This window comes from Wolffia australiana, chromosome 2 (genome assembly GCF_029677425.1).
Source record: "Wolffia australiana isolate 7733 chromosome 2, ASM2967742v1".
Taxonomy (NCBI): Eukaryota; Viridiplantae; Streptophyta; class Magnoliopsida; order Alismatales; family Araceae; genus Wolffia; species Wolffia australiana.
This window is the reverse complement of record NC_135836.1, coordinates 20,027,418-20,039,332: the sequence shown is the minus strand read 5'-3', so window position 1 is coordinate 20,039,332 and position 11,915 is coordinate 20,027,418. Positions and strand designations below refer to the sequence as shown.

General features: G+C 39.5%; 2 protein-coding genes across 2 annotated transcripts; one reads left to right on the top strand and one right to left on the bottom strand.

Annotated features, from left to right (window-relative positions):
• The first annotated feature begins 1,200 nt into the window (after positions 1–1,200).
• On the top strand, positions 1,201–4,132 carry LOC144700011 (uncharacterized). The gene is made up of 3 exons (XM_078571377.1): positions 1,201–1,433; positions 2,154–3,707; positions 3,785–4,132. Exons 2-3 carry the CDS (start codon positions 2,154–2,156, stop codon positions 4,064–4,066), a joined length of 1,836 nt encoding a protein of 611 aa, XP_078427503.1. The 5' UTR covers positions 1,201–1,433; the 3' UTR covers positions 4,067–4,132.
• Positions 4,133–4,358: 226 nt separating this feature from the next.
• On the bottom strand, positions 4,359–9,821 carry GSH1 (glutamate-cysteine ligase). The gene is made up of 16 exons (XM_078571378.1): positions 9,661–9,821; positions 8,955–9,271; positions 8,332–8,482; positions 8,023–8,130; positions 7,585–7,677; positions 7,091–7,174; positions 6,946–7,014; positions 6,778–6,848; positions 6,619–6,687; positions 6,270–6,363; positions 6,083–6,172; positions 5,902–5,982; positions 5,610–5,702; positions 5,403–5,483; positions 5,228–5,297; positions 4,359–4,682 (listed from the first exon to the last, which is right to left on the bottom strand). The coding sequence occupies exons 2-16, from the start codon at positions 9,245–9,247 to the stop codon at positions 4,594–4,596; spliced, it is 1,536 nt and encodes a 511-aa protein (XP_078427504.1). The 5' UTR covers positions 9,248–9,271; positions 9,661–9,821; the 3' UTR covers positions 4,359–4,593.
• Between the last annotated feature and the right edge of the window lie 2,094 nt (positions 9,822–11,915).

Below are 11,915 nucleotides of genomic sequence, written 5' to 3'. Positions count from 1 at the left end.
CACCTTTTCATAATCATTGAGGAGACTCAAAATTAATTGCAAGCAAAAAATCTCCACGATCTGAAAAAACCACTTTGCAACTAGTGGCGGAGCAGAATAAATCATATTAAAGTGAATTTAAATCCATAAAAATACACTGTGACCTAAAATTTTCATTTATTTATAAATTTGATATCAGAAGCTTCTTTAAGAATAACAAAATAGGTGGTATTTTTAAAATCATTATAAATTATTATCAATTACTTAAAGTGATCATAACATGTATATATGATCATTATATTGATAACAAGCACGTAAAATGTGTGATGTTGCTAAAATAATTAGGTTGTTATTTGTGACTATTTGTATGCGACTACATTTTTTATTAACTAATATTACTATTTATTCACTGATCAATCAAGAGAATTTCTATCCAATTTTATCCAAGTGATGTCATTAATAATTTTTAAACTAAATTTAAATATTGTTATCAAATTAATTAATCCAGTTATTTAAATGAATCATATCCATTTTATTTCACTTATTTCTTTAACTCTTTTGTCTTTGCATTGCACAATATCATGAGCTTCTCCTGATATATGCTGATAAGATTAAAAAACCAACGATTAATTAAAGTTGACTAAAACTACTTTATAATTCATCTATTGTATTTTCAATTGATCTGATTGCATCTGATGTTTACGTAGGATGTGGACGGTTACGCAACATGCATTAGAAATTCCACTCCAGAGGGTTTCAGCAGCACAGGAAATTTGGCCATCTCTCTTCTATACTGCAAGGTTTCTCCACCACAAATACTATCATATTTCCAGGTTTAATGATGCTTTAAGTTACACTCTTTCTTTAAAGCAAAAACACGGTGCCAGGTACGGCCGACCCAAGGCTCATGCTCGTAGACCCATCAAGTTACGCACTTTCATGCGTCAGCAGATACAATGGTGGGAGATAAATCTCATCCAGGAAAAAAAAAGATTCGTAGTTCTATAATTATAGTAAAATAAAGAAAAAATCTCCTTTCAGTCTTAGGTGAATAAACCCTATCTGTCCAACTCAAATATTATTGAATGAAATAACATTTAAATAAAAGTCATAGTGGAAAAGAAGAGAGAGAGAGAGTAAAAAAAAAAGGGCCGTTGCCACGTGAACAAAAGGGAATGACCCAACTACCCTTGGCCTCTTTATAAGGCGCAGTATGACTAGAAAAGACTACTTTACCAAAGAGAGAAGATTAAAAAAAAAGGCACTTTGTGCGTTTGCGATCACGGAATTTCAAGCCACTTTGGTGGGGTAGGGCAGCGAGGAAGAAGCCAAGGAAGCACGCCCAAGAGGAAAGTTTGCTCAATGCCCTCGCTAATTGCCTGAAAACCAGTCGCAGATCAAGCTCTCCTGCCAGAAGATCCGCCAGGAATCGCCGATCGTTTCCGCGACACTTGGTAAACTCGATTTTTATGTTGATCTACGTAGGTTTTGCTGTCGTGATCGGCGCCTCTCGGGGTCGGAATTTGAACTGCGTAATCATTTTTTCTTTCTTTCTTTTTCCTGATTTTTGGATTGATGAAGATGGAATGAATTAGGTACCTCTTCCGTGGGATTGTTCCATCGTGTTTCTTTCAGTTGTTCTCTTTAGCTGTTCGGATTCATTTGGTAGATTGGAGGACGAGAAGAATGGTCGAGGTCTCTGATAATGTGGTGTATAATGAACCAAAAGTCTGATTTATATGTTCAAGGGCTGAGCATAGTTCCATTTCTCTTCTGAATTCCCACTTGATATTACTTAATGCTGATATATTTTTCAATTATTATATGGGGCATTTTCGTGTGTGATAAAAAAATTAATGAGTAGTTTTCTAAAGTGTGTTCTTCCAAGGGCTCATGCAGTCCCTCTCAACGATGACAAAATGTCGATGATAGCTCCTGGGATATAAATGATAGCATTAAATGTTGATGATAGCTCCTGACATTAAAGATGCTTGAGCTAGAGTTAAAAATGCATGGTTTTAGTGATTATTTATTCTTCACACGGATTCTGTGGAAAATTGATTGCTGCGTTCGGCTAGAGTCACTGACTAAATTTTTATTACTTTAAATTGCAGTAGAAGAAGAGATTAACCATTTGATTACATTATTTGAATGAGCTTTTAAACCTTTGACAGATGCTCTCGGACGTGTTTCCTGGAGTCATTTCAGAGCCTGATGCGCTTCTCATTTGGCGCAACCCAGCATTTTCCATGGGAGTAGACTTCAGTGGAGGCCATGAAAGCGGACGAGTGGCAAAGAACCCAAGCAGTGAGAGATGTCCAGACGAAAAACCAAAGACAAGATCAAATCATTTGAATGGCCATGAACTTGGATTATCAAAGAAGAGCCCTAATCCGAAAAGCCCCTCTTGCATTTTTAACGAGGTGAAGGTGGAAAGCAGTGGCGTACTGGAAAGAGATTCCATTTACCAGAGCTCCTATGATATTAGAAAACTGATGAACCAGCAGAAGCTTGAAAGATATCAAGCATCAAATTTGAGTGCTGACTCCTTCATATCGTTTAAGATTACCAAATCGTCTTCGAAAAGTTGCCAGTCCAAAGAGACTCTTAGTGAGCACAAGAGGAGGAGACCGCGGCGCTTCATAAACATTGAGTGTGATTTAAGCTCTTCTGAAGATACTCAAGCAGTGGCAGAGAACAATAGAGGTTTCCTGGACTTTACTTTTTCAGTTCTTCCGGAAGAGAAGTCGAAATCGAAGAGCTCATGTTCTGAGGTTTCACTTGCCGCACAGACCTCGTCGTGCAAGCAAATGGAGAAAAATCGAGTAACTTATGCAGAAGCTCATGAGAAGTTACCCAGATCCTTCTCTGCCAAGGTTGGAACACGCAAAACTCTACTCCAAGAGGACAACAGTCCATCTACAGGAAGCCAGAAAAGCCGAGGTACCCCAATTATAAAGATGCTGAGCCCAATGAAGAAATCAAAGTCTCAGAAGAACCCATCAATGGATAAATCATCACAATACATCCACAAAGGGCAAATGTCACCAAATGCAACTTCTGCCGCTCATCTGCACACCACCCTCAAGCTAGTAAGAAAACAGTTTGCTTCTCCAAACTTCGAGTTCTCGCTAATGGATGTAGAGAATTGTCTAAGTGCCAAGACTTGGAGACCTCCAGACGCACTCAACTGGGTGTATACATTTAATAGTAGCTTAGGGGACGGGCGTCCGGCGGTTGTGGGCCAGATGCATGCCTCATGCTATTTCTGCTCTGAGTTAGGGACCAATGGTTTGCTTGATAATTTCGCTATTATGGAGTTTGTTTTACAAGATACTTCCCCTCTAAAGAGCAGAAGTATCTCTCCACTGCAGCTGGAAACACATCCTCACCTTGAGATTGCGGCAGTTGTCGTTCAGATACCCTTTGGCAGGAACAGATCTTTGAGAGACAAGCTTAGAGCCGACGCATGCAGCAACAACGACCTCGTAGGCTGCCATCCAACCAACTCTCGACATGTCAACGTGAAGGCGGTGACTTCCCCTGGCCGGCACGGACCCCCCAATGACGGCGGCGAAACCGGCCCTTCGCCTTTACTTGACAGATGGCGATCAGGCGGCAGCTGTGATTGTGGTGGCTGGGACATGGCTTGCCCGATTACAGTCTTAGAGAGCTCTGATGCAACCCAGATCAAGGGAAACAATCTCTCCTTGAAGCTTTTCTCACAGGTATGACTAAATCATAAAACCCACAAATTAAACTACCAACAGTGAACTTTGATACCATTTTTGGGGATTTTGATCAGGGAACCAAGCACAAGATCCCGGCGCTGAGCATCAGCAGTGAAGACGAAGATGGCCAGTACTCGGTCCATTTCCACGCACGGTTGTCCAAGCTGCAGGCCTTCTCCATCTGTGTGGCGGTTCTCCATGGCCTTGAAGCCTTCGAGCAGAGCCTTCTATTTTCCAACTCTGCCAACTTTTCACTGGAAGAAGAGCTGAGGCGTCTTTCAGAAACCGCAGAGCAGAAGCCCTACCGCAATTCCCACCAGGTTCATCTTCCCCACTCCCCTATTGGACGGGTGTAAATCTTTTCTAAACTTATGTTAATATCATGTTTATAAATTCAATCAAACCAAGCAGTTACATTGTCAGTCTCTCTGCTTAACGACTATAGACAAAAGAACCAATATTGCACATGTTTATAAAAGTCAGATGGTTAGATTGTAGATATTAACCAGGTTATATGATAAGGTGCATTCTAGGAATTTGGGAGTTGATCAGAGACTTCGGGATTTGAGACCTGAAAAATCACCGATATATAAATCGCACAAATGTAAAAGAGAAACTGTAGTTTAAAGAGAAAACACAAACGGGGTATGGTTTAATCATGAATTGAATGCGATGAATGCGACGAGCAAAGTTGAAGTTCTCGGTCATATAAGAATGCATGGTCACAGTTTCATCCAATCGAGTGAAAGTGTGACCATGTTTATTTCAAGAGAAACAGTAATTTTTTCTTTTACACGGAAGATAAAGACGAAGGTTCTTCATATGGCTGTGAGAACAAAGTCGTATTTCCTCCACGGACCTCCAAAAAAAAAGTATCATCTCTTCAGTAGAGCAGCTCTTCAAAAATGGGATCCACGCTGCCCTTCCAACTTCCATGGTACAACTCGAGTAGCTTCTCTGCGGGAGTCACTCCTACAAACGGTAAATCAAAGTTTAGAGAGAAAATAAAAAGAAAATTATGGCATCTTACTAATGATCAGATTTATGACCACTGGTCTCAGAGATTAATTCTCTCCGACAATATGCGGAGAAACACTGCTGGCGATTTTTTATCATTTAATTGGCATTGTAATATATTTTAGTAGCCATATATATCCAGTTTATTAAACAAAGCACATGTTTGTGCTCAATCAAAAACAGACCAATGAGTGACTACGAACATGCCCAAGACGAGATCTGATTGACTGCTCCTGCAACAATAGTTCATATTCAAATCATGCGAGTCAACTTATGACTGCTCCTGCAACAATAGACACATTCATATGGTAGTCTTCCTTACATACATTGTAATTAATCCAAGGTTGAGGAAGAGTAATTCTTTCCGTTAGATTCAGGCTCTTACCAACTGTTCTAAAAGCTAAAGCTGATTGATAGCAAGGGCATTGTTTATTCATCTTTAAGCAGGATGATGTGCTTTAACACTGTCAAATGATAACTCAAAACCACTAATCTGTTACCTGTGTTGACAATCTCGGTCACCTCCTTGAGAAACCCAGCCTCTTTGTAGCCTCTTCTTTCCAAGCCGGCCTACAGAGTCCAAATCATCAAGGATGAGACTAAGTATTTATTTCTTGAAGACTTGAAAACTATTTCAGGGAGGAAGGAGACTAAGTTTTCGCCTACTTTAAATACCTTAGACAATGCCAGCACATCTTCGGCAATATGTTTCACAAACCCGTCGCGGAATGATGTTTTCAAGCCGCTAACAGGTACCTGATAAAAGCCAAGATTTCAAATTCAAGAAGCTGACTCCAAAAATTACTTCAGGAAGCTTATGGTATTTAATCATTTATGAAGAAAAAGCTGAAACTTCGGAAACATTATAAGGAATTTAGTAACCTTTCTCCTCAGCATCTGCCTTTCTTCCTCAGTCCAGTCTGATATCATGTCGGTCACTGCTTGCAGAGAAACTTCATCATAGAGCAGACCTACCTACAAGGGAATATAACCGATTAAACTTATGGTTAAGACAAAATTTCAAAAAAAACTTATGGTTAAGACAGAACTATAACAGATGCTCCTGGACAGTGGAATCCCTTGAAACATTGTAAAGTGACCGTTCATGTCATTCATCCATGAACTTTTTTACGGAGAATTATTCATCCATTAATGTTAAAAAGACGCTGCGTACCCAAAATGCAGGTAAAGCGCACAATCTCCTCCAAGGTCCGCCATCTGCACCCCTCATCTCCAGGTACCTTTTCAGCCTTACCTGGGACACAGGAATAATCGCAAATTCATCAATAATCGAAAAATACTCTCATTTAATCACTACATCAGATCATAATAAAAGTGTTCTTTGTGATGCTAACCTCCGGAAAGATGGTGGTCAAATGGTTCTCCCAATCATTTAAAGTTGGAAGTTCCCCAGGAATTTGAGGAAGTTTACCAGCTAGGAAATCCTATGCGAAATAGGATTTTTTCAAACTTAATATTTCCGGAAATGAGGATGTTATCGAAAATAATTGATCTATTTTTTTATTGAATAAACGAAAATACCCGAAAGGACATTCCAGTGCAGTCAATATATCTCTTGTTTCGGTATACAAAATACATTGGGACGTCCAGAGCATAATCCACATACTGCTCGAACCTGCATTGAGGGTAAAGAGGAAGAACAATTAGTCTGAATGATAATATATTCAACTAAATAAATAAAACAGGGAGATTTTGAGGCACCATGCGATGCACGATGCTCTAGAAAAAGTAGAATTGCTTAATATGTCATTTCCTCATCCGGCAGATTAAAGAATACGCTGTAAAACATTTATGAATAGTAAAAGGCGGCAGGGATATCGTATTTTTTTAGGTATATAGCGCAAAGGATGCAAAGAAAAAAAGAACTCACCCAAAAGAACTGTCAAAAACAAAAGGAAGCATTCCTGCTCGATTGTTGTCAGTATCAGTCCATACATGGCTGAAGCCAAAGACAGAATTGCATATCAGATAAAGGGAGATAATCGATAACAGAAAATTTATTATTAAGGATTAGCGTGCAACTGCAAACCTTCTCATACTGAGAAAACCATTTGGCTTTCCTTCTGTGAAAGGTGAGTTCGCAAATATTGCAGTGACGATCTAGTCCATGACAATGGGGTCAGACAAATGGAATAATATTACAGATTTCTTCAAAAAATGAAATTAATACACAATTGGAATTAATATTGATTCTTACTGGTTGCAGCGCAAGACCAACACGGAACTTTCGGATCATATCCAATTCAGAGCTGAAATCCAGGTTAACCTGTTGTAAAGTGTATAATCATTCACCAAGAATGATTATAAATTAGCATCATAGCTGAGATTACTCATATTCCAACCTGAACTGTGCAGGTACGAAACATCATATCGATTCCCATCGAACCTACTTTTGGCATATAGTTCCGCATAATCTCATACCTTCCCTGCATAGACATTTGCGGAATAATTAAATCCTAAAAATGCGAAGAAGACAACAAAGAAAGCTTAGTATCGCATCAGTGCTTCTTGGTTTTCTCAGATTGGCAATGTATCCCTCCCAAATGTATAATATAATATTTGAGGAACTTCAGTGTAATAAAACGAAATCAACATAAAAAATATCCACAGATAAATATTGCAAAGGAGCACACAGATTCAAACAAGTTCATCGGTGAGAGCACATCAAAAACTCCTGTTTCTCCAGACACCAGCCCATGCAGTTAATTCGATGTCTGTAAAAAGATCTGCGAGACATGGTTGAGCATATAAAAGCATTTGCATCTTCATTTTGTATTCATCCCTGCGCTGACTGGAATACACACCAGGAGAATATTATCAATAAAGAGATCAATACCTTAGGCATGACAGGAATATCTTTGAGTCCCCACTTCGGCTGAAAACCAACTCCTAGGAAGCCAATTCCCATTTCCTCAGCTACGGCTTTCACCTGATAAACATTCCCTTGATCAATTTCATAATCAATTACTCCTGTTGTCGTCATATCTAGCAGCCATTAGAACCGGCTTCATTGTTAATAATATTCTTCATCAAAATAATGGATAAGATTTTCAAAGAAAATTCACCAAGTCATGAAGCCCAGTTATGACAGACATTTATACCCAGAAGGAAAGATATAAATGAAAAAAATAAAGGTAAAGTGAGCGAGAAAGAATGAAACAGATTCTTTAAGAGGTAAAATAATATGGTGAGACGAGAACACAGAAGATACAGGTCATTTTCTTATGTTTTTTGCATTTCGAGGGATTTTACAGGTCGTCGGATGATTTCTTACCTGGTAGAGGTGAGAATTAACTTCCGCACAAGTTTGATGCAGAGTCTCGAGCGGGGCTCCGCTCAGCTCAAACTGACCTCCGGGCTCCAAAGAAATGTTTTGTTTGCCCTGGAAATTTGGATGTTTTAAATTTTATTAGGGAGAAAAAAAAAACAGGACAAGAAAAAATATATATTAAGAGGTTGGTAACAAAACGAATATCAATCTAGGGATGGAGGAGATGAGCAGATGGTCCGTGAAAACTAGATATGTAGAAACATGTTAAAGAACCAAAAGATATCTAGATTGAGAAGAGTTTTTGTGCTTCACCTGCTTTAGTCCGATAACATATTCACCTTCCATTATTTTCTCCCACTCAAATCTCTCTGCAATTCCATTGAGTAGCGCAGAAATTTGCTCATACGACATTGGACGTAAGGTTGAAAGTTCAAAACCAAATTTTTCGTGCTCTGTTCCAATCCTGCACCAAAGAATAATTCAACAGTCGTGATCATTATTTTCTGATCGCAACATCTGTCTGATACGAAGAGATGCATTGTTAAAAAAACATCATAACGATAATTGTCTGTATCTACATTAATAGCCTCAGGTTGATCACCGTTGTCGGGCGATCTTCCACATTTTTTTCTTTTTCAAAAAAGGAACATCATAACGAAGAAGTCGAATGGAGGAGTGACGATAATGTAAAATGACGCCCAAATTATGATGAACTAAACAAGAAAATGTGCTTGAAGATGACGTTATGATTTTAATGCAAAGTAAAATCAAACCAAAACTTCATTAAAAACATCATAAATTAATGATGCTAATATTCTCCAGGAAAGGCTTCTTCCAAATATTCAGAAATCAAAAGATGACTAAATACCGAAAAACTTCGAAAACGAAACGGGTTCGAGATAAAATCCCCAAAACGAACGATGAATACTACGCACCTCCAATCTTCCACGGGTTTACATCCCGATGAAAGATAATTAACAAGATCCTCCTTGGTCAAAGGCTCGGCGGCAATCACCATTTCTTCCGTGGGCGGGCTCGCAGCAACAACCATCCGATTCCCTCGTCTATTCCTCAAATCCCCCACGAACGAACACCGCACCTTCCTCTTCACACTAGCGGCCGAAGACGCATTCCTCGCCAAAGCACGGCACTCATCCACCCCGTTCGATCGCGAAACCTCCGCGCGGAAAGCACGAAAATGAACCCCCCGCGAATTCACGCCCATCATCTTCGTTTCCCCCAACCTCTCCTCCTGCCAAGAACAACAAATTCGAATCAATTCCCTCGGATGCCCAAGAATCGAAGCAAAGAAAACAACAGAATAAGAAGAATCGAACCAAAGAAAACAACAGAATAAGAAGAATCGAACCAAAGAAAACAACAGAATAAGAAGAATCGAAGCAAAGAAAACAACAGAAGTAGACGAAGTGAAGCAAAGAAAACAACAGAATGAGAAGAATCGAAGCAAAGAAAATAACAGAATAAGAAGAAGTGAAGCAAAGAAAACAACATAATGAGAAGAATTGAAGCGAAAAAACAACATAAGAAGAAGAATTGAAGCAAACAAACAACAGAATAAGAAGAATTGAAGCAAAAAAACAACAGAATAAGAAGAATTGAAGCAAAACCGAAGGGAAAAACCTGGCAGAAACGTCGGGGGAGAGCGAAAGAAGAGATTGTTCTTGGCTGGAACGAGCGAGAGGATGGTTTATATGCGTCGTTGGCCTCGTCTCTATCTTCTCTGGCCGCCTGGTTGAGTGACAGAGGAACGCGCGACGGAGATTAGAAGGCGGCGCAGCTCGATGACGACTATTTGATGTTTATCGCTGTCTATGTCAACTGTCCACCAGAGAGGATGACGATGACGTTGACGACTTCTCACGTGTTTTTTGTATGTTTCTGTGTCCCTTGTGCCTGATTATTGAATTTTTGGGGAATCCTTTTTTTTATCTGGTTGATGATAAACAATGATTATTGACAGGAACATGAAACAGTTGTGAAGGTCTGTTTATGTGTGTGGATGTGGATGAGTGGGGGTAGATGAGCTTGGGTTGCTTGGGCAGATATGGATTATGAAATGCGCATTGGCAGGAACATGGAAGAGTTGTAGAGATCACATATAGATTGTGGAATGATTTTTATGTTTATGTGTGTGGATGTGGATGAGTGGGGGCAGATGAGCTTGGGTTGCTTTAGAGGCATAACCGGGCACGCGAGGAGATCTGCATGCGTATGTAGCAAATGATGCCGAGAATGATATTTAAATCACTCTTGGAACTATTGCACGAGGGTTGCGCAAGAAATATGATATACTAATAAAAGTGTAAAGAGCCTTTCACGCAGATTGTAAGATGCTTTGAATATAAAAAGATGTTGTGCCATCATAGCTAGGGAACATCATGGTCAGCTTTGGCTACCCGTTTTTTGCAAAAACCTAAACCTGGACCTGACCTTTGGCCTGTTCAGTCTCAGCTTGGTCAGGTTTACTAGTCATTGTCAATCCAAATCAAAACCGCCAATCTACAATTTTAGAGTGGACAATCAGCCACTCCAGCTTTGTTCTGAGGTTTGAATCAGACTAAGGACCTGGCATATTCATTAAAATATTTATTAAAAGAGTTTTAGATATCATGAATAGATTATGGAATGATTCTGGCATGGTTTATCTGTTTATGTGTGTGGATGTGGATGAGTGGGGGCAGATGAGCTTGGGTTGCTTTAGAGGCATAACCGGGCACGCGAGGAGATCTGCATGCGTATGTAGCAAATGATGCCGAGAATGATATTTAAATCACTCTTGGAACTATTGCACGAGGGTTGCGCAAGAAATATGATATACTAATAAAAGTGTAAAGAGCCTTTCACGCAGATTGTAAGATGCTTTGAATATAAAAAGATGTTGTGCCATCATAGCTAGGGAACATCATGGTCAGCTTTGGCTACCCGTTTTTTGCAAAAACTAAACCTGGACCTGACCTTTGGCCTGTTCAGTCTCAGCTTGGTCAGGTTTACTAGTCATTGTCAATCCAAATCAAAACCGCCAATCTACAATTTTAGAGTGGACAATCAGCCACTCCAGCTTTGTTCTGAGGTTTGAATCAGACTAAGGACCTGGCATATTCATTAAAATATTTATTAAAAGAGTTTTAGATATCATGAATAGATTATGGAATGATTCTGGCATGGTTTATCTGTTTATGTGTGTGGATGTGGATGAGTGGGGGCAGATGAGCTTGGGTTGCTTTAGAGGCATAACCGGGCACGCGAGGAGATCTGCATGCGTATGTAGCAAATGATGCCGAGAATGATATTTAAATCACTCTTGGAACTATTGCACGAGGGTTGCGCAAGAAATATGATATACTAATAAAAGTGTAAAGAGCCTTTCACGCAGATTGTAAGATGCTTTGAATATAAAAAGATGTTGTGCCATCATAGCTAGGGAACATCATGGTCAGCTTTGGCTACCCGTTTTTTGCAAAAACCTAAACCTGGACCTGACCTTTGGCCTGTTCAGTCTCAGCTTGGTCAGGTTTACTAGTCATTGTCAATCCAAATCAAAACCGCCAATCTACAATTTTAGAGTGGACAATCAGCCACTCCAGCTTTGTTCTGAGGTTTGAATCAGACTAAGGACCTGGCATATTCATTAAAATATTTATTAAAAGAGTTTTAGATATCATGAATAGATTATGGAATGATTCTGGCATGGTTTATCTGTTTATGTGTGTGGATGTGGATGAGTGGGGGCAGATGAGCTTGGGTTGCTTTAGAGGCATAACCGGGCACGCGAGGAGATATGCATGCGTATGTTGCAAATGATGCCGAGAATGATATTTAAATCACTCTTGGAACTATTGCACGAGGGTTGCGCAAGAAATATGATATACTAATAA

Excerpts from the sequence above, each read along its gene's own strand:
- LOC144700011 (XM_078571377.1), top strand. The coding sequence starts at position 2,154 with ATGCTCTCGGACGTGTTTCCTGGAGTCATTTCAGAGCCTGATGCGCTT. Across the intron at positions 3,708-3,784 it reads CCTTGAAGCTTTTCTCACAG|GGAACCAAGCACAAGATCCC; the intron begins GTATGACTAAAT and ends GATTTTGATCAG.
- GSH1 (XM_078571378.1), bottom strand. The coding sequence starts at position 9,247 with ATGATGGGCGTGAATTCGCGGGGGGTTCATTTTCGTGCTTTCCGCGCG. Across the intron at positions 6,173-6,269 it reads GCACTGGAATGTCCTTTCGG|GATTTCCTAGCTGGTAAACT; the intron begins GTATTTTCGTTT and ends TATTTCGCATAG. Across the intron at positions 5,298-5,402 it reads ATGTGCTGGCATTGTCTAAG|GCCGGCTTGGAAAGAAGAGG; the intron begins GTATTTAAAGTA and ends TGGACTCTGTAG.